This window comes from Coturnix japonica, chromosome 4, assembly GCF_001577835.2.
Source record: "Coturnix japonica isolate 7356 chromosome 4, Coturnix japonica 2.1, whole genome shotgun sequence".
Taxonomy (NCBI): domain Eukaryota; kingdom Metazoa; phylum Chordata; class Aves; order Galliformes; family Phasianidae; genus Coturnix; species Coturnix japonica.
Genome location: NC_029519.1, coordinates 26,713,673 through 26,737,681, shown reverse-complemented (window position 1 = coordinate 26,737,681; position 24,009 = coordinate 26,713,673). Strand labels below are relative to the sequence as shown.

At 39.9% G+C, this 24,009-nt stretch overlaps 1 protein-coding gene across 1 annotated transcript; it reads right to left on the bottom strand.

The window, feature by feature from the left end:
* Nucleotides 1–1,716: 1,716 nt before the first annotated feature.
* USP38 (ubiquitin specific peptidase 38) lies at nt 1,717–22,081 on the bottom strand. The gene is made up of 10 exons (XM_015861142.2): nt 21,340–22,081; nt 20,283–20,418; nt 16,375–16,504; nt 16,018–16,119; nt 13,886–14,044; nt 12,778–12,971; nt 12,050–12,143; nt 11,133–11,239; nt 8,893–10,234; nt 1,717–7,059 (listed from the first exon to the last, which is right to left on the bottom strand). The coding sequence occupies exons 1-10, from the start codon at nt 22,022–22,024 to the stop codon at nt 6,898–6,900; spliced, it is 3,111 nt and encodes a 1,036-aa protein (XP_015716628.1). The 5' UTR covers nt 22,025–22,081; the 3' UTR covers nt 1,717–6,897.
* Between the last annotated feature and the right edge of the window lie 1,928 nt (nt 22,082–24,009).

Here is a 24,009-nt window from a genome sequence, read left to right as displayed (position 1 = left end):
ACACATTAAAAACAAAAAGTATATCCAGGCCACGGAGTTCCTTTGAAAAAGATTAAATAGCTATTTCCAGAAGTTAAAGACAAAACTCCAAGTATTCACTTCTGTCCAAACAAGTTTGCTTGAATGCAGGTGAGCAGGAGACCAGACATCTGTTTAGCTTGAGTAACAATGAAAAAATAAGGCCATGGTTACTTCGACCAAATAGCTGATATACATTTTCCCCCACATTTTCTTTATACTTGACATCTGAAATTGCTAAAGTTTTGTTTAAATAACTCATCTGAAAGAATAGGAAATACACAATTTTGCATACCCGTGCTCTCTGAAGCTCTTGCTTACATTTATTTCCAGCTTATTCCTACCTTTAAAAAAAAAATCCTCTAGTTATTTTCCTTTCATCAAACCTTCTCCAAAGCTGAGCATTCATGCCCACTCCCAGAATGCAGGCTGGGGGAATGCCTAAGAGCTGCTGCCCTGCAGTTCATCCTGATCTATCCAGCTCAGCACAACCACAGCATCAGGAAGGACCAAGTAAGATAGATGCGAACTGAATTTCAAAGCAGCCTTGTCAAAGAGTTAGAAAAATTACTCAGTTCATTTTCATCTCAGCTTCACTATTCACTCAAAAATGGAGAAGACAGACAAGCTGCCTACTGGATAGGCTTATGCCCAGAAAAACTAGGAGTTCCAGAAAGAAACATTATGTTACTCAAAGCCTGTGAAATATTCTTCACCTAGGACTATACTTAGGCCTGTAACACATGAATGCAGGGTTCATAGCAAACAAACTGTACTAATATCACTGCTGTTTTTCCATATATGCCATGTGTTTTCTACCCTGTGAGACCACAGGAACAGTGCATGTGGTCTTGTAAGCTGCATATAGGCTCATACTGAGCACTCAGAATTCCACACGGGAGGGGGTGGTAGGTGGTGGAAAATAGTATCTTCCTCAGAAAGCCTACTAACTGTTTTTAACAAGTTCAGTATTGTTTGTTTTCTAATCCACTTCCTCAGATTCGTATTACTTATCCTCACATGTCTTCATTCACATCAACCTCCAAACGCAAAATACAGATGAAATCATCGTTTGGGTTTGTTAGCTAAGTAGTTGCTGTCTATAGCATTGCCAATTTCTTTTACCAACAAGTTCTGCATAGCTGCAGTTCTCATTGTTTCATAAACAGCAAACACCTCTCACAGCCCTGGTATTTCACAACACAGAATTAACAGTTCTACTGAAGCCAAAGCAAGCCACAATTAGGCCCTCTGCTAGGTTAGAGCTTTATCTGTCCTCTACCTTGGTGTTTAGGAGGTTCAAGTTACTCAAAGCCAAACTGAGACTGTTCAGGTCAAGAATAATTCTTCAATTAGCCTGAATTGGTCTTGCATGAAGGGGAGGTTCCCACGATTTTATCCACACACAACTTCACTGTGAGACCACATAAAGGCATCTGCTTCTAATGCCAGAGTTGAGGTGTGGGCAGCCAACCAGGAGACAACTTCACAGTGCACACTCTAAGGGCAGCCCAAACCTTTCTCTTCCCTCCCACATAATTCACCACCCAGGAAAAACTTACAGATTATTAGCAGGCCTGTTAATTGTTAGTTTCCTACATATTCTCTTTGTCAGAAAACAAAAAAACAAAAACCAAACCACCAAAAGCCTTCTTTTCAACTTGCAGTCACAAGAATCTTCAAGAGAAATACCATACATAAGAAGTTGAAAAGTATCTTTATTGATAGTAGTATTTACTTATAGTAGTTTGTTACTGATAACTGCTGCATTTCAACCGATGGTTATGACCTTGAGTAAATGTCAAAAGAAAAATCTAATCATCTCTGCAGATTTAAGTGAGCCAATGAAGAACCCTGGCAGACACCTGCCCTAAAACCCACAAGTCCAACACCCTACTCCCAGTTAACAGCTTTTTCTTCCTCCACACTAATAACACAAACCAGCATGCTCTTCTGTTTGTTCTCAATTAGTTCAGCTATGAGTAATGTTTGATCTCAATTCAACAAATATTTGACATTAGTGATTTGTGTTGATTCCGTCTGAACAAATTTGAACCAAGGCTGCACCTTTCCCCAGGTAGAACAAGCATAGTAAGCATCGTTATCGTGAACTGAGAAGACAACTCAGGCAAAACATGGTCATCTTAATGCAACTGAAACACATGACATTCAGCTACTGTCAACATCAGGTCCTCTGCACATATTTGGCTCAATACCACCTGTCACCCTTCACTGATTTTTCATGGATCTGCATACTCCTTCAAGCCAAGATTTATAGATATCATTTACAGTACTAGAAGAAAAACCACCACTATTATATTTTACTCAAATAACTTTCTTCCCAGATCACACCCATGATACTTTCATGATACACCCTTAGATACTTTCAAACTCCTTCTGAGGCATTTAAAATATACATATATTGACTTCTTTACACAGTCCCACAAATGTACATTAATATATTCATTTGCCCCCACATTTTTTTTCCAACAGATACAAAATATTATTAAATATTTAATCCAATTTACAACAACAAAGTTTAAGAACAGGCACGCTGCAACCCAAGACTTCTATACTTTGTATTTGAGCAGACCAAAACCATGAAAAAACACAGCAAAATAGTTAAATAACATTCTTTTATGGAGTTAAGCATCAAACACTGTAATTCTTTATGGAACAGCTGAGAAGTGCAAGTCATTTGAAAATGACAAGTTAAAGCCAAGTACTAATTAGTATATTCCATGTGCCTATTGACAGGCTTTCCCCCACACACAGAGAGTTGAGGAGGACTTAGCCCTGGGTAACAAAGCACTGTTGACAGAATATCTATGTTTTGGTGTAATTACACTGAAGTCATGTTATGGTAGATGCACATGATTATATCATTATAACATACAGAGACTGTCAATCAGATCAGAGCCATTCTTTCCTTTCTGGTAGACCTGTTTTAACCCAGCACCAGCACATCTCCCTCACAGTCCCTATCACCTCCTTCTCATATAGCCCCACATACTACTACCCTACCTGTGTGCTTCTCTCACAGGTGGCCAGTCCATCCCAGAGCTACCTGCTCCATCCCCACGGGCATCCCTGAAGGGGTGAGGGACAGAATACAGCGCTGCCCCACCTCAGGCTCCTCCTACTGCGGCCCTGAGGCCAGGCCCAGCTTTATATGCACCCCAGGGGGCACCGCATGACTGGCTGCTCTGAGGTGCTGAAGGCAACAAAGGCCCAAGATGGCTGCCAGGTGTTTCAGGGCACATGGCAGCACGCTGCTTACCAAGAGAACAACAGCAGGCTGTGTGTTTTGTCAGGCCTGATTCCAGTACAACTGGCTAAAAAATATATATATAATATCGAAGTGTTATTAATCACACTGGAAAAAATGCAATATGAACTGCATATCCTGAATCCACATGCTTGCCCAAAATCCAACAAATTTAAGAAAATGCTTCCTCTAATCTGAGTCTTAAATATAAGGTTGGCAATGTCAAGAGAGGAAGCCCAAAAGAGCAACGTTCTAGGAGGGGACCTCTAGTGTATCAGGTCTGGTCGCCTACTGTTCAGACACTGCTCTGCATTTAATTTCTCACACAGATATACTTTACTTTACTTTGCCTGTAAGTCTGTTGTCTGTTATGGAATTAATCCTAGTGATCAGGCAGTTTCTAACTTAAGACTTAAATACAGAAAGTTTGTGCTTCTTTTTGTTCTAATGCTCATTTGGCTCACAATGCTTCCTCTCTTGCTCTTCACCTATAATTTCTAGAAGAACTCTTACTCCATACCATTATGGAGTTAAAACCCACCCATCAAAGGAAACTTCCAGAAGATAGAGCAGATAAAATATTTAACTTTCCAGAGCAGGCAACAAAAGGAGAAAAAAAAGCTAGCCAGAATTGTGATTTTTTTTTTTTTATACTTATTCAAAGGCTTTTATCTCCTCATTCTGGATAAACACACTCAGTTATTGTAATCATTTCTTATGTTCATGATATTCACGACAATCCACTGTAACTGTCCACATGAAGAAAAACAATACAAAAATCAACTTCATGGAAGAAAGTTAATGCAACTCTATTGACCATTGATACGAAGACCAAAATAAAATCTTGTTAAAAAGAAATATGATTTTTAGAGGACATACTATCCTCAAGTTTGGTACAATAGTAAGGTACTCATGAAATGAAACAACAACTAAATTTCAGAATTATTGTTATATATCTTTCTACTTATTCAGCTCACATGGAAAACAAATTAAGGATGGAATAAGAATAAGCAAATCATCCAGCATTCATTCACAGGCAACAGAAATTGAAGTACCATATGTACACTGTTCTTTATCTGTCTAGAGCATGCAATGCCATTACTGTAAACAATGAAAAAGGTGTAAATTTTGAAGAAATACTTCTCCACTTCCACTAGCTTTACTGAAGCCTTCCACATGAAGTATCAATCTGCCTGCGAGGGCTGACAGGTCAGAAGGCAAACTTGTAAAAAGATCTTTGAGGCCTTTTCAAACCTGAGTAATTCTATGATTCTATGATATGTTAAGTTTAAAAACCTAAGCTGTATAAATCCAAAGTAACTGCATCAACAGAAGACAGTGGAAAAAACCTTCAGATATTTCCAGTTTTAAACCATGTTGTTACTCTGCTACAAAGTTATCAAATTTAACATTTGATTTAGAATAGGCAAACAAGAATGTAGAAAGCCTTCTTAAGAGCTCATGAAACACAGATACAATAGGTATACAAAAATCATACCACACATTTTTAGGTAGGCTACTTTTACTGGAGAGCGCAAAAAACAAAACCATTCTTTACAAAAGCCCGATTTCATATAAAGTAAAAACATCTGCTCCTATTTTTCATTTTAGTGTTTTAAAATCAACAGTAAACTCATAAGGAGACACAACATTCCCACTGTAACATAAATAGCTTTTTAGAGAGTTCTTCCCATAATTTGGTCAAAAAACAAAACAACCAAAACCAAACCAGATTAACCTTAAAACTAGAGCAAACTGGGAGAGAATCCTAAAAGGAAATAAAAAACCCTCCTAGACTGAAAACTACAGAATTTCAAGGTGGAGTGAGCTTCAAGAAAACTTCACTCAAGCACGCTAAATGAGAATATTCCTCATGCTGGTCTCATAACACTTCCGATTTCATAGCTGAACCCACCAATACAACTCAGATAGCAATGAAGACATGGATCATAGCTGAGTTACAACAGTGAAAACAGCATGGAACCCATTTAATGGAAATGAAGTTGAACTGCTTTCTTGAGCAGCAGCACATGAAACTACATCAGAGCAAGTAACAATTTTAGCGATAATATAAAAATAGTTTGCAAGCTAGAATATCTTACAATGGACTAAAATCCATATATTCAACACTATAAGAACAAAGTTAAACTTAGTTTATGCATTGAAAAGGCATTTTCTGAAAAAAAATTGTACAGTTAAACTACCACCTGCCAGGTTTGCATGCTTTTTAAGGATTCACTTTGCCACTTAGAATATAAAAAAACACAGCAAAACAGTGCAGAATGTTCTAAAAAACATTTTAAATAAATTTACACTTCAGTATAAGATTATTCAAGTTAAGAATCAAACACCAGATTTAGTGTAACTCATTTAGTTCTGTTCTCCTCATTGCACATCAAAAACATAGTTTCTAATTCTACCAAGACTAGAAGAGTGGTTTCCTTGACCTATGCTGGCCTAACAAGCCAGTAGACATTGCTCCACAGATGCCGTTTTGGTCTTCTGCAGACAATTATAACCTGAACTCATCAACTACTACTCACTAAAAAATAAAAAAATAAATTAAAAAAAAAATAATCAGAAGGCAAAATTTTGAAGGACTCTTAGAAGCATGGGTCCTCAGCAAGGATCCATATAAGTAGCCTTTTCCTATGATCTCGTAAGTATAGTTCAATATTTATGATCAGCCTCTTTAACCAATGCAGCCAAGAAAATAACTCTCTAATTATATTCCTCTGATTCAAAGATAATGGACAAACTTACTGAATTTTAGACTTCTGGCAACCAAATAGCTTTCGAAAAACACTTGATTCCTAACACTGACAAGAAAAATTGACCACCACCATACTCTTTCTTTTCTGCAGTCTCAGCTTGTTTTAAGTTACAGTACTGCAAGGCACATACAGAATCTCTTCCTTTCAAATACATAGCATATATATTCCCTGAAATAATTTTTAAACTCTCAAAACAATTAAAAATGCTACAAAGTTAATAACTTCTATTTAAAAACATTGTTCCCACAGAACATGCACTTTTGTGGAAAATAGCTTTGCAAATATTTATATTTTTCTTCTTTACACTCATACTGCAAATATATTGAATATTTTTAAAAGTACTGTATCTAGTCACATTAAGTTATTGCCTTCATTATATGATTGCATCATCTGTAGAAATTATAAAGGTATCAGACTTGTAAATAAGGTGGAATGGGAGACTATGCATGTAGTTTAACCCATCTGAAAGGACCTGAACATACAACAATGTCACCAGTGTCATAATGAAATTGCTTCAGTCGGTGGATAAGGTCCATGGAAAATAATGTAAACGCATTTGTTTAATGCAGTGGTGTTAGAACCTACTTAAAAATCTCAATTTTCTGTCTTTTGGGCAAGCATATCTTAGTATAAAAGCAATTGAATTTTTAAGAGGTAGTTTTTCTTTTTCCATTATGCGCTTATTTATTTCAAATAAAACATAAGCAAGAAAGCCTTAACATTTGCTTTTAAGCAAGGATGAAGTCTCAATACTTCGTACAATAAGTTAAAACGTTGAATTGTCCTCAGTGGTACCAGGCTGCTTTAGAACCAGTGTATTCCATATCATCTGCCTAGTCAAAAGACTAATCTACCAACAGTACTGAATCCACCCCCTCCTCCTCCGCCTGCTGGTCCACAACTTCCTGGGGGATCGTTGTCATCAAATCCATTGGGGCGGAAGGAGCACGAGGCTGAAGCAGCTTGAAGTGCCTGTGTTCGAGCACTAAGCTCTTGCTCCTGAAATGAAAGAAGAAAATACATCTATACTCTAGTTTTTTTAAGATGCCCTTGTTCTTGGTTGCCAACCTGAAATCTAAGAACATTAAATCAAAGCTAATAATTTAAAACCAATGTTTTAATTCCACTGAATCAACTGCACAGAAGCGTAGCACACTCAGATAACATGCAAAAAGATAAACAAGTATTCAGTTCATGTTCAGTGTGGCCTTTTAACATTTGAGAGTTATTGTGATGCTAACCCTCAACTAACATCACTAAGTGTGCAGTATTCTCTAATGCTCCAAAGACAATACCAGTCAGATTCTGGAAAACTCAAGGAAATACCTACATGAGCAGCAGAGATAAGAAAAGAGCCTCCTTGGAGCTTTATTAATCAGGTGACAGGCTTCTAAGACTCTATTAAATGCATGAGCAAAGGCTCTTCCCTCAGGGTTATCATACACTAGTTTATCTTTCCACATACCTTGCAGCAGTTTGTCTTTAAGTATCCCCCTTCCTGAAATTGGCTAAGAGCTCCAAAAGTTAAACTAAGCAAGACATAGGTAGGGCTTTGGAAAACTGACATGACAGCAGAAGCTTAATTTAGGAAACAATAAAAGTATTTAGACGCTAAGAATCAGACTGACAGACTTCTTCATGTGGCAACTGGCCACTACACACTACCCCCTTAAGGCAATGGGAGGAAATATTAGCAGGGTTTTCATAATTACACTCATCACTTTGAGTTTCTGCTTCTCCACCTCCCGGTGAAAGCAAAGAACAGCACCAAGAACCTCAAAGACTTGTGAAAGCCCTAGGCTTAAACTTCTCTGTGTACTTCCACAGTGCTAAAGATACTTAAGTACTGAGCTGGAAATTTTGCTATGAATGCATTCATACCTCAATGGAAGAAGTCAACTCTGAAAATCTTCATATGATTTCAGTATGGCCACTTCAGCTTCAATTTCTCTTATGCTACCTTATGCAGCCAAGAGAAGTACCACAAAAAAGTAGGACTGGCACTTTAACTACTCAAGAAAGCAGCAAGGATGCAATTTAAGCTTTTTTTGTTGTCAAATACTTGCAGTTATTTGAAAGGAATTTCACACTGAGATGATCTTTCTCATTTTGAACTTTACTATTTCTAATTTGAATAGGCCTTCAGCTCATACAGGAGAAGCTTAATGAATCAAATGCCACACAAGAAAACAGGCTTACTGTTACACAGTCTAAACACTGCAGCAGTGCTTAAAACAAACTACATTTTAATGTGGAACACAGCATTTTATTTTACTATCTTTCTTTAAACAACAATCTGAAGAGGTGACTATGAGGTAGAGCTGTCAAAGCAGAAAAGCAAAGCAAACAAAGCAGAATCCAGTCACTAAAAAGTAGTCTTCACTTTAATGGTGACAGCATTTGTGCAGTCACAGTTGTACAAATCCAATTTCTTTCCAAGTGAAAATATGCTTGTAAAAACACTAAGAATTTTTTTTCATATACTTTTATATATTTTAGTAATTTGTTAGAGGCAATGAAAATCAGTAGCTTGAAAAGCTTTCCTTGAATAGAATTATGAGTAGTAAAAGGACCAGCACAAGTGTCTTCACTAAAAATCGTTTCAACTGAAATGCACCAGTCATTTCACCTCATGCTTTCCATCTAATGGTGACCGCTCATTAACCTCCCTAAGACATCTGACAAGCATCAACACAGAAGCCAGACTTGTCATTTACAAGGTTAATATACCAGAATAATTAAAAGTTACCTTTTCACCTCCCTCCTCCCCCTTATAAACTATTTCTTGGAAGTCTTAAGGAGACTGTTCTTCACATATTACCTTAATCTTACCTGCAAGTATAGTTTATTGTCTTTTGTAATTGCATCCATAAGGTCCTTCTGTAGGGGAGGGTCTCCATTCACCCAGAGTCCATTTGCTGAATTTGTGTTGTAGCCACAGGTACTATTTTGTTTTTTGTAAATCAGAACGTAAGCAGTGTCCTTTGGAAACCTACTGGTAATTTTCTGGACTGACTGAAATGAGGTAAATGTCACTCTGCTGTCATTGAATAAAAACCACTCTTTTGGCATTTCAGTGTCCAGCTCGTTTTCTATAACAGTACAGGGACTCTCCTCTGCTAACAACTTATTCTGAGGAGAAATTAAAGAGAATGCTTTAGACTGGTGACACTGTCCTGAAGAATCTGAACCAGTAACATTTCTAGCATATGAATAGTAATGCCCACTTTCAGAGGATACACCAGAGTGCACAACCACAGAACTTAGCACATAGGGCACCAGCTGTGGGCAGGACACTTCATCAGCACCTGAGGGCTTTAGTTTTTTAGCAAGATTTTCTCCAATATCAGAAATCTCAACATCAACAGACCAACTTCCTGAAACCACAGCTAAAGGGGATGTTGCTCTTTTGACTGGCAGTTCTAAAAGAAGTGGCAGAGAAACACTGTCCAAGATTTTACGTCTGATATGACACTTTGGATCATATGAAAATCTCAGAAGAGTGAGAATGAGGTATTCAGGTTCCTCAACGATTTGCATAGTTTTCTCAGCATTTTGTAGAGAGGCACACTTTTCACAATGGTACTTATTGTCTCCACTAAGGATCTCAGGTGCCAGAAAATAATTCAATAAGTCTGTTACTGATGGGGTGTTTTTTCCTACTAGTACAGAAGAAACATTCCTATTATCTTGATCCTTGTCAAATTCAGATTTTGTCTCAGAGTTTGGCTCAGCAGAAAAATCCTTTAGGGTTCCTTCATTTGTAATTGTGTTGCATCCACCATTGATTTCCAAACTACTTAGAGGGGTTTCTCCAGCAGAAGTTGCTGAAGTACTAGTTTGCACCACAGAGCCATCTTTTACTTCAGAATGTTCCACACATTTCACACTAGTGCTTTCCAAGGATGTCGGAGGACAGAAAGCCAAAGAGAGATCTGTAAAAGCTTCCTCCTTTTGAGATGTGCTTTTGCAGTTCAAACAGCATATAGTAGTCTTCAGTTTTCCCCCAAACATTCTCTCTATGAGAGTTCTTTCTTCACTCCCCTTACAAAGTGCTTCAGCAAATACTTGTGCTTTATGAACAGTTTCTTGTGCCTGGGACTCTTCATTCTTCCTACTTTCAGCAGACTTTGCTGAAGACAATGCTTTCAAAGTTCTCTCTTCTTCATGCAGCCTGAAGACAAACAAAAAGAGACCCAAATAGCTACACTATTCTCCCCAAAAATATTGCTGCACCACTCAAAGATATTTCTTTTTCCAGTTACACTTAAAAGTAGATTCTTAAACAGATAGAAACATCTTACATAAAAACCCAGTCTCTTATTTTTTTTTTATACAATCGAGCTGAGCCATATAGATCAGTATTATCCAATAGTGTAAAGTAAAAGCATAAAGCCATTTAATGCAAATTTTGTTATATCTAACATGATAAATATACTGTGTGAACCAGCCAAGAAAGTTAGAAACTATAGCAAGAGAAACCCAAGGCAGGGAAAAAAAAGATGAGATAAATTCAGTCTTGGTAAAAAATACTCAGCAAGACAAAATTAGCAAGTTACTAATATATTCTGTGGGGTTTTTTTTGGGTTTTTTTTTTTTGTGTTTTTTTTTTTTAAGCCTGTCTCCATTAATTCACTTGTTTAATAAGCTATTAACACATGTACATATCTTCATGACTTATCTGACCCATATGAATTATAGCTGTATACACTAACACCAAATTTCAAATGCCTGAACAGCTTTCAGCAGCCACAGAAGTTTTAGAATAGGACCACAGCTAATGTAACACCTGAGTTTAGGTTTGTAAGAACAGAAATATAACCACGAATCTAATCTACTTTAGGTGACAAGAAGACAAGGCTGTATTCAGACTTAACCACAGATTAAACTCACAAAGGCAAGGGTTTCACAGATCATACATCTATCATAAAATTGGAGACAGTCAGAAACTGAACCCAGAATTTCCAACTTTCACTCACACAGAAAGAGCTCCTAGATGACTGCACCTAATGACAAGTTCACTATTATATGATGGGGATATAGGTTTCTACCCATTAATGACATAACTATACCTATTGAGCAGGAACCGAAGATATTCTGAGCAATCCTGCTGTGATTGAGGGGTGAACCATGGCGGTCTGGAAGCCTCAAGGAAAATTCTAGGAGCATATGCTTCCCTCTGTTAACACAAGGGAGAAACAGAAGTGTTACGTAGGAATTATTTAATCATGATTTGCATACTGGCAGCTGGACTCTGATTTACATTATTCTAAAGGAATTGTATGAAACATAGTAGACCTACATACAGACCATTTCTGTATTACAATCATGAGAATAAAGATGAGTATTTTGTAGCAATTTCCTCTAGTACAAAGATATAAGCAGTGGATCCTGCAAACAAATAATTAGCATGTAGCAAGCATAAGCCAGATATTATGCCTAAGAGCAAGTTACTCTTCCTGCTGGAAAACCAAAACCAGAACAAAACATTTATTTCTTCACAAGAATCTCATTAATACTAAGTTTATATTTAAGATGATCAATCTTTATTTTCACAGTGAGTATGCTGGTATTAACCATAGAAAAACAAAAGATACTCTAATACTAGCAAAATATTTTGCTTGAAAATGAACTTTAATAAATGAAGCAACTTGAAATACAATAAAATTTCAAGCAGAAAACACTTTAGAAGGTGACTGTTTGTTCTATGAGGTCACATAAATTCAAATGCTATATCACATCAGGTCTAGTTTGGATTTTTTGATTTTGCCTTCTGAAGGAAATCCTCCTACTGCCCATAATGCCCCACTTATGAAATAAGATTTCTCTAATTCCATCGTTATCTGAACATTTGGATGCAGCCTCAGTCCCCTGTTAATCTACCACATTTCTGAATATATTCAAGAGTATGCTTACGGCATCACATTTGTTCTTAATTTCTAGCACACAAACCTAAGCTTAAGGAAGAGCACATGAAAAATTCACCTACCTGGGTATGGGCCAAAAACGCAAAAAGATGCTGTAATTTTCTCATCAACGAATTACAACCATTCAGATTCAGAGATAAAACATGTCTTCTGAAACTGAAAGAAGAGGCAGACAGTTGCCCTGATAGATTTATAGCAATAATACAGTCAACATTCCAGCTCAAATTACTTCAGTTTGAAAGAAAGCAAAACATGCAACAAACTTCCTCAATTCCTGGACTCTATTGCAGAAATGCAAAACTGTTGTATAGTAGGAACTTATCACTAAAAAGTTCTTATTAATATTCAAATGTTTAGAAATTAACTTTTTTCCCCCTCAACAGTTTTCAGGTTATAACAGAAAGATAATCATGAATTTCTTACAATATTAAAGGGAGCAAAGAAAAAATGACTTATCTGGAACCTTGAAGTTAGACACATTGCTCTCAGTTTAGATACCGAAGAAATAGAGTGTCAGCTCTGACTCAGTCTAACGTAAGCTTAGACTGACAAGCTTACATTACATTACAAGCTTATTATTTTGACAATACACAGTAACTACCAGGATTTTTAACAGCAAAAACTGCAGTTCCACAGAGTTGGATCTTAACAAAGCAGTCAGTAATTAAGTGCAAAGAAACTCACTGAGCCCTAAGTAGCTGAGCAACCCAGGGTATGTTTATATTCTACATAAAGCAAGACAATCGCAATAGTTAACTTGCAATGAACAGAGCTGGTAAAAAGGACTCACTCTGAAGCCATGAAGAGAGACTGAATGACACTGTTCATGTAGCAAGTGTTTCCCAAGTTAATCAGGCCCGTCTTCCCAGTTTCAGATTTTCCAGAAAGTCTAGATAAACAAGATGGCAAAGAATTGGATTGAGAAGTCCAGGCACTCTGACTGAGAATCAGCTTCATTTTTTCCTCGCTGGGCTTGGGCATATCCTACAAAAGAAACATGAACAACATAGGCTTTTACACTTGCATTTATACTAGTTGTTGACACCCAGCAGTCTCCTACATTTTTCCTTGCTCCCCTTCTATCCTTCAGGCTCTTGCTAACCCAGAAGAAACACGTTACAACTGCCCTTTTTGAATACTTAGAGCACAAGTACCTACAGCCAATCAAAATCTAATGCCATGTACTATGACAAAAAAAACTAAAAACAAACTACAAAGAAACCCAAACCACTCCTCAAGGCTTGCTTTTTTTGTCAGCTCCCAATTGACACAAAATAGGGGGTGGGTAATACCTTCGATCAGCTTACTCAGGCAATCCCTTCTGCCCCCAAAACAACTCCTCAAATTCTATGCATTTGATGAACCCCCTGAATATCCTTATTCTGTTGGAAACAGAATCCTGCTCTGTCAAATCAAAGTGTAAGAACGACAAGAAAAAAGTCAAAACACTAAGGTAACAAGAGGCTTTTTAAGCTTTGAAGCATTTAAGGTGTTAAAATTAGGCAATAATAACCAACATGCTGGGGTTTTTTTTCTTCTGTTTTTGTTTTGTGTTGTTTTGGATGCTTGTTAAGAAAATGTGTGTTATATAACAAAAACTGAGAGCTGCTCTAGAAGTAATATCTCTAATTTTATTACGCTGGCCCAAGATTGGAAAGCAGATTAACATAACTTAGCTGATTTCAGACTTTCCAGAAAGGCCGTTAGAATTGCCTTTTGAACACTCATGACAACTTTTATTTTGCTTTGTTTCTGAATATTTCATGCAGTTAGAATTACCATTATATTATGTAGTTAACTCTTTTTATTCAAAGAGGATTTTCTACAGAGACTAGATCACAGCTTTCACACTTGAGATAACAAAAGAGAAACAACTCATCTTTGTATCCTTAACATACCTTAAAAACTTCCATAATGGGTTCATAGAGCTCTGGAAAACCTGAATAATGATACATCATACAGTGCATCAGCTCAGCAAACTGCATCAAAAAAGCTGTGCTGGAAGGTAAGCCATCACTTCTGAAGGAGTGAACCAAGCTGACCACACGCGGGGCAATCTAAATGGAGGAGGAACAAAACAAGGTATTAGAAAGCAATTCCATTTTCTGATTTTGTTCTACGAACAGTACTGTTTTGCACACCCCAAATAACAGGGAAGATTTTGTTCTCAAGTAAAAAGTGACTGAGAAACAACAACCTGAAAAATATATGCATTATTCTCTTAAAAATAGCATAGTTTAGTATTCAATGCTCTCCTCAGCTCATATACCAAGTTTTGGAACTTCATGAACACAGAAAACACACATTCAATTTTTCATCAGTTACACAACCATAGTACTCATCTCATTAACCAGTCTGAGAACTGTGGGCCTGTTGGAGTGTGTCCAGAGGAGGGTTACAAAGATGGTGCAGAGGATGGAACACCTCCCCTACAAAGACAGGCTGAGAGAGCCAGGGCTGTTCAGGCTGGAGAAGACAAGGCTCTAGGGAGACATAACAGTGGCCTTTCAGTATCTAAAGTAAGGCTTTGAAAAAGAAGGGGACAGACTCTTTACAAGGGTCTGTTGTGATAGGGCCAGGGGAAACGGGTACAAACTAAAAGAGGAAGATTTAGATTGCATATAAGGAAGCAGGTTGGGTTTTTTTTGTTTATTTGGTTTTTTTTGTTTGTTTGTTTGTTGCTTACAATAAGGATGGTAAGGTATTGTCACAGGTTGCCCAGAGATGTGGTAGAAGACCAGTCCGTGAAGACCTTCAAAGGCAGGCTGGTCAGTATTCTGGGCAACCTCATGTAGCTGTAGGTGTCCCTGTTCATTACAAGGCAGTTGTACTAGATGACCTTTTAAACAGCCCTTCCAGCTCCAACTATGATTTGATTCTGTGATTAATGATACTACAGCAACCATTCTACCTCTGTGTTACCACTAACAGCTGTATATCCCACTCTAATTTCATAGACGCAGTTTTAAAAATACCCTCATGATTTTTCTTTAACAGACTAATGCTTGCTATCCCAAGCAAAAGAATACATATACTCGATTGCAATTACGATGGAAAACGGTTTGTAGCTCCACCTAGCGACAAAGCTAGGCTCAAGCCAAGACAGTAAGAACACAGGCTTATGAAGTCTGACAATGGTGCAACCTACTTGCAAATGAGTTCAAATACACTGCTGCTGAAAATGGTATATAAAACAAATATCTAACCCACTTCTTTCACCATCAACACAGTTTTGTCTCCATTTTTAAATGTTCTGTAAGTATTTATTTAACCAGCATTTTTATAAGTGATCTGTATGTAAAACAAGTAGCTCAAGTGCAGGAAAACATGAGAGCATATTAAATGACAAGAGCATATTAAAAGATGATTGTATACTGTAAAAAAGATTATTTAAAATTAAAAGAAATTGATAATAGTTAAGTCTGGAAGACATGTGTGTTATACTGCCTAAGCATTACATTGTAGAAATTTTCCAGTTAAAAGAAAAACACATATTTCTAGAATAAGCCTTCTGTCCACCTCATATTTTACATTTCTCAGAAGAACGGAGAAGAAAAGATAGTAAAAACACAATATTTATATGTTGAGCATGCTCAAGGCAAGTTGCTTATTTCATTTGTGTTGTGTTCTAGGTCAGGATTAGGGAAGTGGATGGAATAGAGAGAAGCTTAAGACTGGTCATTAAAAACTACCATAACAGACTTAAGACAATTACTCTGACTAATTTATGCAACACATCTGAGATTGCTTCAAGCCTAGGAGCCTTGCAGACAGCTTAAAAGAAAAGCACCTGCATGCTAGGAAGTTTTTAGGACTGAGTCTTACAGAGCCATCTGTCACTTAAGAGCAACTTGAAGCTAGGCACTGACTTTGAGGAAAGCGAATGTGTTAGGCATCTTGCTGAACAAATGCAGTCAGTCATTCAGAGATTAAGTCAAAAATCCCTGAATTCTATTTCTTTTTACATACAATTTAAAAACCCCACGTGAATTACATTGAAAAGAACTGAACCACTTTTTCAGGAACTTACCAAATGAAAAGCTTCTGGAGAATGCTGGAAACTAAGTAACATATGAGAAAGAACAGCAAGGGCACCAGGTCTTACTAAAGGAAACAAAAGTCGATTGAAGACCTAAAAAAAATCCACAACAAAAAACAAACAACACTGTAAATAAATCTAGAGAGTAAGACTTTAATAAAATTGTAAACAGACTTCCAAGCTGGCTACCACTTGAAACACAGAAACATTACATGCAACTGAAAGCTATTTTACATCTTCTGTGCAAGACAATAAGACCAAAGGCTGTAATGCAAACAAATGCATGCAGTTGCATAGCTGTTAAAAAATCCTTTTCCTTTCCTTCACTTTCATTCTTTTCCAACATACCATTTCAATCTTCATCAGAGTGACATCAATAAGGATAGTAAATTTCTGGACTGCAGCTAGTCCTTTCAGCAATGCAATCACCCACGTTTCCACATTCTGAGCCAGAGGCCAAGACAACCAGTCAATCATTCTGAAAGATAACAAAAAATCGTTAATGAAACAAAACCAAAGTATACACCATTCACTTCAAACTCAACGAAAAGATTCTATACACACAGAGATACACAAGAAGTAATAAAATAACTAAAAATACACAAGCAAATCAAGTACTGTGTAGTTTTTGTATTCAAGATGAAGCCAGTTTTTACAGAACTTAAGACAAAATTCATTTTACGGCAAAAAACAACTTAGAACTAAAGATGAAAAAGTGTCATTAATTGGAAACATTCCCTCCTATGGCTTTTACCACAGATCAGACCAAAACAGACTAGTTTAAAAAGACACCACTGTGTTAAAGCATTTTATTTTCCCTTACCATGGGGGTGGTCACACTCTGAAGTATGATACACAGCAAGGCTGTGGCACCTCCATCTCCACAGAAAGCTCTTAACTGGACAATACCTCAAGCAATGACACCCAACTTCAATGCTTAACCCAACTTGGAACTGGACTGCACTGGACAACAGCCAAAGTGTGCTTTCAGCCTATAGAATGTAACAGTTCTGTTCTATAATTCTATGGAAAGGGGAAGTTAGATTTATTGTCTCCTGAAAAAAATCCTCCAATTAATTTTTTACAAGCCTAAGTTCTAGCACAGCTGAACAGATTACAAGTAACCAGTCCAACAGTTGGTATGAGTACTAACAAGCTCAGTTAGCAGGCTTCCACCCTAACGGATCTAATGAGAAAAGTACTGAAAAAACACAGATGCTATACAAATGCATCTTGCCACAAGCTTGACATGCAAAGCCTTTACATATAGTCATGTTTTCTGCCATTACCAGCCAAGAGAAACATAGAGAATCTGACTGCTTTAAGGATATGCGCCTGTAGGAGAAAGCTACTATAGCACAGCTTCATGTCACTCAAACACCAGGTAATCTATCAGTACTATGCAGTGAGGGAACACAAGCTGTGTTTCTTTTCCAAAGAAAGGACAAAACTGTAAAGAACTTAAACATGTAAGTCACTGATGTAAGAACCGGTATCAGATTAGATTAGACCTTAAAATCTCTAACATTTAGCTTAAACCACTTAGTCGTTTGCAGCCGGGAAGGACAAGTTTCAGGGTGAAACATGACATGCAAACCTCTGGAAGGGAATTCACCTGTACAAGCAATCTGAAAATCATCAGCTGCACATGCCACATTGTTTTCTAATTAACTTTTTAGACAAGTAAAGAGTGTTGTTTTCTCTTACAGAGCTCCACATAATTACCTCTGTTCTGAAATACTACCATTTTAGTACACGCAACTTCAACAATGCTAATTTAAGATCTCCAAATGAAAAACACTGCTTTGGGTGGAAGCCGGGGCTTCCTGTGTTCCATCCCAACACTGGTCATATGACTGGACACCTTGTGTCATCTCTATTCAATATAATTACTATTAAACTATATACCATTATTAATAACAGAACAACAACTACTATTTCAGTATGATTAATACTGTAAAGAAAAGTCTCATTCTCCATGTAATTAATATACGTAGATTTCCCATTGCGAAAATCTATTTCTGCTCTTAAAAAGCTGAGCCGATGTTCTTAAAAAAATAAAACAAAAAAAAGAACTAAACCTGCTTAGATCTGTATTAAGAAGCATAAAATCTGAGATCTGGTAGATGAGCAGACACTGCAGTTATCAGATCCTCTCTGCATCATACTTAGTTCCTACTGTATTTTAATACAAAGATGTAGAACGTGGTTGTGTATAAGAACAGGATCTTTTCGTTTGTCTAGATAAATATCCTAAAGGCCTTGAGAGGACCTTCTTCCTCATATCACCCCATGATAGCCTGTTATCCACACATGCGCTTAACAAAGATGGTATCTGTGACTTTCGGACAGAATAAGATTTTCATTCACCTCTGCATCCTAAAACAGCAACTTCTTGCGTGAAAATACCTTAATCTGCATTCAAATTCAATCAGGCTTGGTAGTGTTCATGATAGCTGTCCTTAGGAATCAAGTAACCAGGTCACTAACCCACAGTAACCAAAGTTTTGTTGAGTCTTAACACAAGCCTTGATGTGCTTGGAGTTCTGCACCTGTTGAGGATGAGGTAAGCCTGATGACAACATAGTCATCCACTGCTCCAAACATTCCAGCAGTGTTATTACCTCCTCTATGAGTGTGACACTGACAGTGGGATCAAGCATCCCCTCAGCACACATGCAGATGACATCAAGCTGTGTGGTGCAGTCAACAAGCCTGAGGGATGGGATGCCATCCAGGGACACCTAGACAGGCTTGAGCAGTGGGCCCAGGAGAACCTTATGAAGCTCAACAAATTCATGCACAATGTCTTGCACATGGGCCACAGCAACCTGGGTTGCCATGAAACCATCTAAAAATGAAAACAGGACATTCCTAGAAAGTCAGTTCCCTGAAGTAAAATTACATTCTTAAAACCAACTATTTCTTCCATGAATGCACCAAGTAAGAACATGTGGCCATTTAGAAATTAAGATGAAAAAGCTTCCTATGCGGCTGGTATTACGAGACAGCACTAGCAGAGCTGTTGTTCTAGAGGTATAGTTGTGCAATCCTGATGTGTTTAAACAGGTAGCACAACATGAACATTACAATTAAACTAACACAAAGTTTAATCACCAGCACACTATCAGCAAGTTATCTGTACGCACAAAATCCTCTGAATCTCCCAACTTCAAATATTAGACTGCCATGCATCTTCAATGAAGTCTGCTCAATTGAGTGGGCTCCTTAAGGGCTCCTAAGGGCAATGATATAATGTTTTCAAAAGAAATGGCTTCCTGTTTTAAACACAAGGTTTTCAGAAATATCCTCACTATTCCACTAAGTATAAATTACTCCACTTAAATGGAGATGAAAAACGATATTTAGAAAATATTAAAGCTTTTTTGAATATTAAAAATTTCTAAATGCCTTCTCCTTTTAAAATTCTTCACACGTTTTCTACCTGTGTTCAAAAGAAGTTTCTTCTAAAGCCTTCAGAAAAAAAGAATAGTAAAGAACTTCAACAAAGGCTGACTTTTGTTTTGTCATCTCTCTACAGTAGCACTATTTACATTTCTGAAAACACAACCTCAGATGGCTCTTTGAATCTTTGATAACAGTGTTACACTCCTGATGTTCATTCATGTTTATATTAGTGTCAGGAAGTAAAATAAGCAATTGCTTTTGCATTATTCCTATTTTTCTTCAGTTTTAATAACATGCAACAGACTGCTGGAGGTTTGAATGGCGATGGAAGGAGATGCTGCCCCCACAAATCCTACTAAAAAGTCATTAAGAAACATAAGCAGAAAACAGTAAAACTCATTTCTAAGCAATTTCTTTCTTCACAGATGAAAAAAAACAATTCTGTGCATGCCACAGAACAACTGATTTCCAAAAGCAAGGCCTTGTTTCTCACCCTGACTGCAACACTCCACATTTCCTAGTTGAAGCTGTCTCAAGAGCAAATGTCATCTAGAAGTAACACAGCAATCTTCCTCCTAGTTTCTGTTTAAACCTCTTCTTCACACTGCCCTAGCAAAGCATGAGAAAGAAGCCATACTAGCAATGAGAGCTGTAACCTTAAACTGAAACCTTACTGGCAACATCCACAGCATCAGAAATATACCTTAGTTTAACAAATCAAAGAGCATAACTTCATATACCATTATAAAAGTGTTTGTTTTAATTGAACTATTTTAAACTTCAGTGACAAGTAGCTTCAAAAAAGGCAAGAATAAGACCTCTCCCTCTTTCCCAATGAAATACGGTACCTGCACAGCGCTTGAGTCATACTCGCATCTTTCACATTTGGGTCTGTAGTAAGGCTCATGATGAGTACTGTAATCATCTGTAAAGGTATATGCTGCACAAGACTTGCCAGCGCGACAGAGGGTTCAAATGAAGTATCTGTAAGAGTTGAACGTGCCATGTTGTAAGAATCAAGAACAGAATCCCACTGGAAAATTATGCCTCATTTTCCCAACAGCTTTGTTGCAGCAATGAAGCTATGAGCCTATCCTACACCAAACATTCTATCATCCCACAAGAAAACAAAGTTTCAACATCTTCAGTACATGAATAACAGTTAATTTTGAACACTTTCTGGTTACTTAATACCCCTAACAAGGTGAGAGTCTGCTAACTTGTTCCTTTGCTCCCCATGGAACTGGTAAGTGCATCTAAATGCCAGCACCACACAACTTTCATTGCATTGGCTGCTAAGACAGGAGACAGAACATATGAAATACGTGGCTGTATTCCACCTCAGTAACTGTCCGCTAACTGTACTAGTCTAAGGGACTCAATTGCAGAACAACTTTCATTTGTTAACAACAGGGTACTTAGTAAATTGTCTGAGGGCAGAAAGAACCAATTTAAAAATCTCATCTACATCCCTCAGGCAGCGTATCCTTTCTAAGCTTTACACTCTTCCACTTCTGGAGGATGAGCAGTCCCAAGGCCTAACAACATCCTCCCAGAGAGAGGACGATTTCCCTCCTTTATCTGGAGAGACACTCCAAACTGGTCTTCCCGTACACCTTACACAGTGTTACGGTGTTTCATTCCCAAACTCACGCACAGCAAGCTCCCAAACAAATCAAGCACCACGACCCCCTACCTTCTCACTGGGGACCGCCGCATCCTTGACCATCGGTCGGCATCCGAGCACGGCAGCGAGGATTCAGCGGCCCCAGGGCAGCCCCGCGGTGCCACGGCTGCGGCCGACGGCCCTCCCGCTCCCTGAGCTCGAGCTCCCGGGGTGGCGGCCGCCCCTTCCTCTTCCTCCTCCCCCTCCGACCCCGCCCCGCTCCCCGCGGCGGCGCTCACCGGCGGCGGCGATGACGGCGAAGAGCTCCTGCAGGGAGGGCAGCAGCGTGTCGGGCTCGGCCTTCCAGACGCTGCGCAGCAGCCCGCTGACCTGCGTCACCTGCGAGACGTAGAGGCGCAGCTCGGCCTCGCAGTTGCCCTGGCTCTGGAAGTGGGCGATGCTGCGCACCAGCTGCTGGCAGAAGGCGAGCGAGAGCTTCCTGCCGCGGGGCAGGCACTGCGGGAAGTCGCCCAGCAGCTGGCAGAGCCGAGCGCAGAGCGGCGGCGCGGGCCGCTCACACACCATCCGCAGCGCTTCCACCTGCAGCAGCTCGAAGAGCTCCAGCACCGACGGGCAGCTCATGATGAGCCGCAGCCCCGCCTGGATGTAGTCCAGGATGGCCGGGTCGCGACAGCTCAGCTCGCCGTAGCCGCGCTGCAGGAGGCCGAGGACCAGCCCCTTGTCGAAAAAGGCCTCGAACTCGGTGCGGTGGTAGCGGCCGTAAGCCTCCAGCACCTGGCGGCCCACCTGCCGCTGGAAGGCGTCGGGGCCCTGCAGCACCAGCCGGGTGCCGAGCGCGAACATGGCTCGGCACTGCGCCTGGCTCAGCGGCGTCTCGGCCAGCTCCACCACCCGCCGCACGATGACGCGCTTCAGCGGCAGCGGGTGGGACGAGCTCACCAGCCCCTCCAGGATCTTGTCCATGGCGGCCGGCCGGCGGCGAACCGGCCCGGGCCTCGGCGGGGACCGTCGCCGCCGCCGTCGCCGCCGCCTCCCCGCGGCCCTCCCGTCGCCCCGGCGCGCTATGCCGCCCTGACGGCGGCGGCGGCCGCCGCTCCTACCGCGCTCCCGCCCACCCTCACCCGGGCGGCGGCGGCCCCGCAACCGCTGCGACACCGCCGCGACCCCAACTGCGACGGCAGAGCGTTCCCCGGCGACCCGGAAACGGAGCGGCACAAACAGGAAGCGAGGAGCCGCGCAAGCGCCCGCCCGCGGCCTCCGTGCTCCGGCACCGGCCAATGGGGAGAGAGGGGCGGCGGGGCGGTGACACGGGGCGGGGCCGTGGGGAGCGGGTACCGCGGGGCGAAGGTCTGTGATCCGAGCCGGGTTAGGTGACAGCGAAGGGCAGAGGGCTGGAATGAGGCCGCCGTCCGCTGCAAGCGCACCCTGAGCGGTCACGTAGCTCCCCGTTGCACAATGCGAACAGCTCGGGGCTGCGTGCTCGGGCAGTGCCTGCAAGTCAGCGGCAAGAACGTCTGGGAAATTCACCGAGCCGATCCGCGGTGTCATTTGCTGTGTAACAGGTGCAGAATCCAAACCGGCCTTCAGGCTGTGAGCTTAAGGGTGCTATAAACCAGTACAAACAGCAGAGCCAGCTGGAAGGCGCCGCAGCTGTCAGAAAAACACAGTGCAAAACCAACGTGCTGAAAATCGAATCCCCAAACATATATATATTTTCAAGCATTCAGTTATAGTGCTCAGATAACTGTTCCCTTTCCCCTCCATGCTGCAATGCTTTGCTTCCTGAAATCGTTGCTTTCCAGTGCAAGTTGTGTTGATCAAGGTCTTTCTCTGAGATAGATACAAAGGTCAAAGGCTATTACCACCAATACCTTTCTATGTATTTCATCTTTTTTTCCTTGTGTGCATTGGAGTAATATCATTTTCACTTTCCTTCCCCCCCCCCCAAAGGACTTTGTAGTTAATAGCCATAAAAAATTAACCTTGATCAAGTGGCTGGGTTACACAGCTTGCAAAGCTTTGGAGCACAATGCTTTGTTTGCATTAATTGTACCAGGATTTTTTGTTATTCAATCTCATTTCTGTTCTGTTCTGAATTACTGATGGTATCTTCTTAAGACAGAATGGGAGAGGAGCCTACTCGGGATGGCTAACAAAACTCAATGTAAGAGGGTAAGGGCTGATATCAGGATGCTAGAAGCACAATTATGCCAAGAGGTAGGGGAAGGATCACAGATAGAATAGGAGAAAATTTGGAGGTGTTAGTAGATCTGAATTTCTCCCATATGTCAGAGAGAAACAAGCAGGAGATATGATGAAAAGCAAAGTGGTGTGGCAGGCTCATGAGGCACACTGTGGAGAGATGGTGAGAGGGGCATTTTCCATGAATAGCAGAAACACGTGTGAAAGAGCTAGAAAATCTGGAAATGCGGATGGCTTGCAGGCACATGAAGATATGGGGAGTGTAGAAAACAAGAGCAGCTCCAACTTTGCAGGCTCTTCAGTGACTTGTCCTTCATTTACATGGTGTCACAGGTGGGAGGGGAGGCAGATTGCTGCTTGCTGCTGGGGACATTCTCTCCAGAAAAGCCACAGAAAGGTCTGAAAATTTACTGCCCTAAGAAAAACTAAAATTGATAGCCAGACCCATGTTGTTGGAGGCAGGGAAGTGTAGTTCTACCAAAGAAACTTGGAAATGGTGTTTGTGTTTGCACTCAGATGACCAAGTGTACATGCTCCCTATTTAATAAGCTTATTTCAGGCAGCAGAAACAGTAATTACCAACAACTGGTTATGAGTTACTACTTGAGTCACTGAGTATGTTTCTGACTTCAGAGATAAAAATAACCTGAGCTGTGAGAATGATCTTAATGATAACCTTACTGTTAGATATACAAATATCAATATGAGATAATTTTTGGAACACAAAATTTTCCTCTGTTGAAATT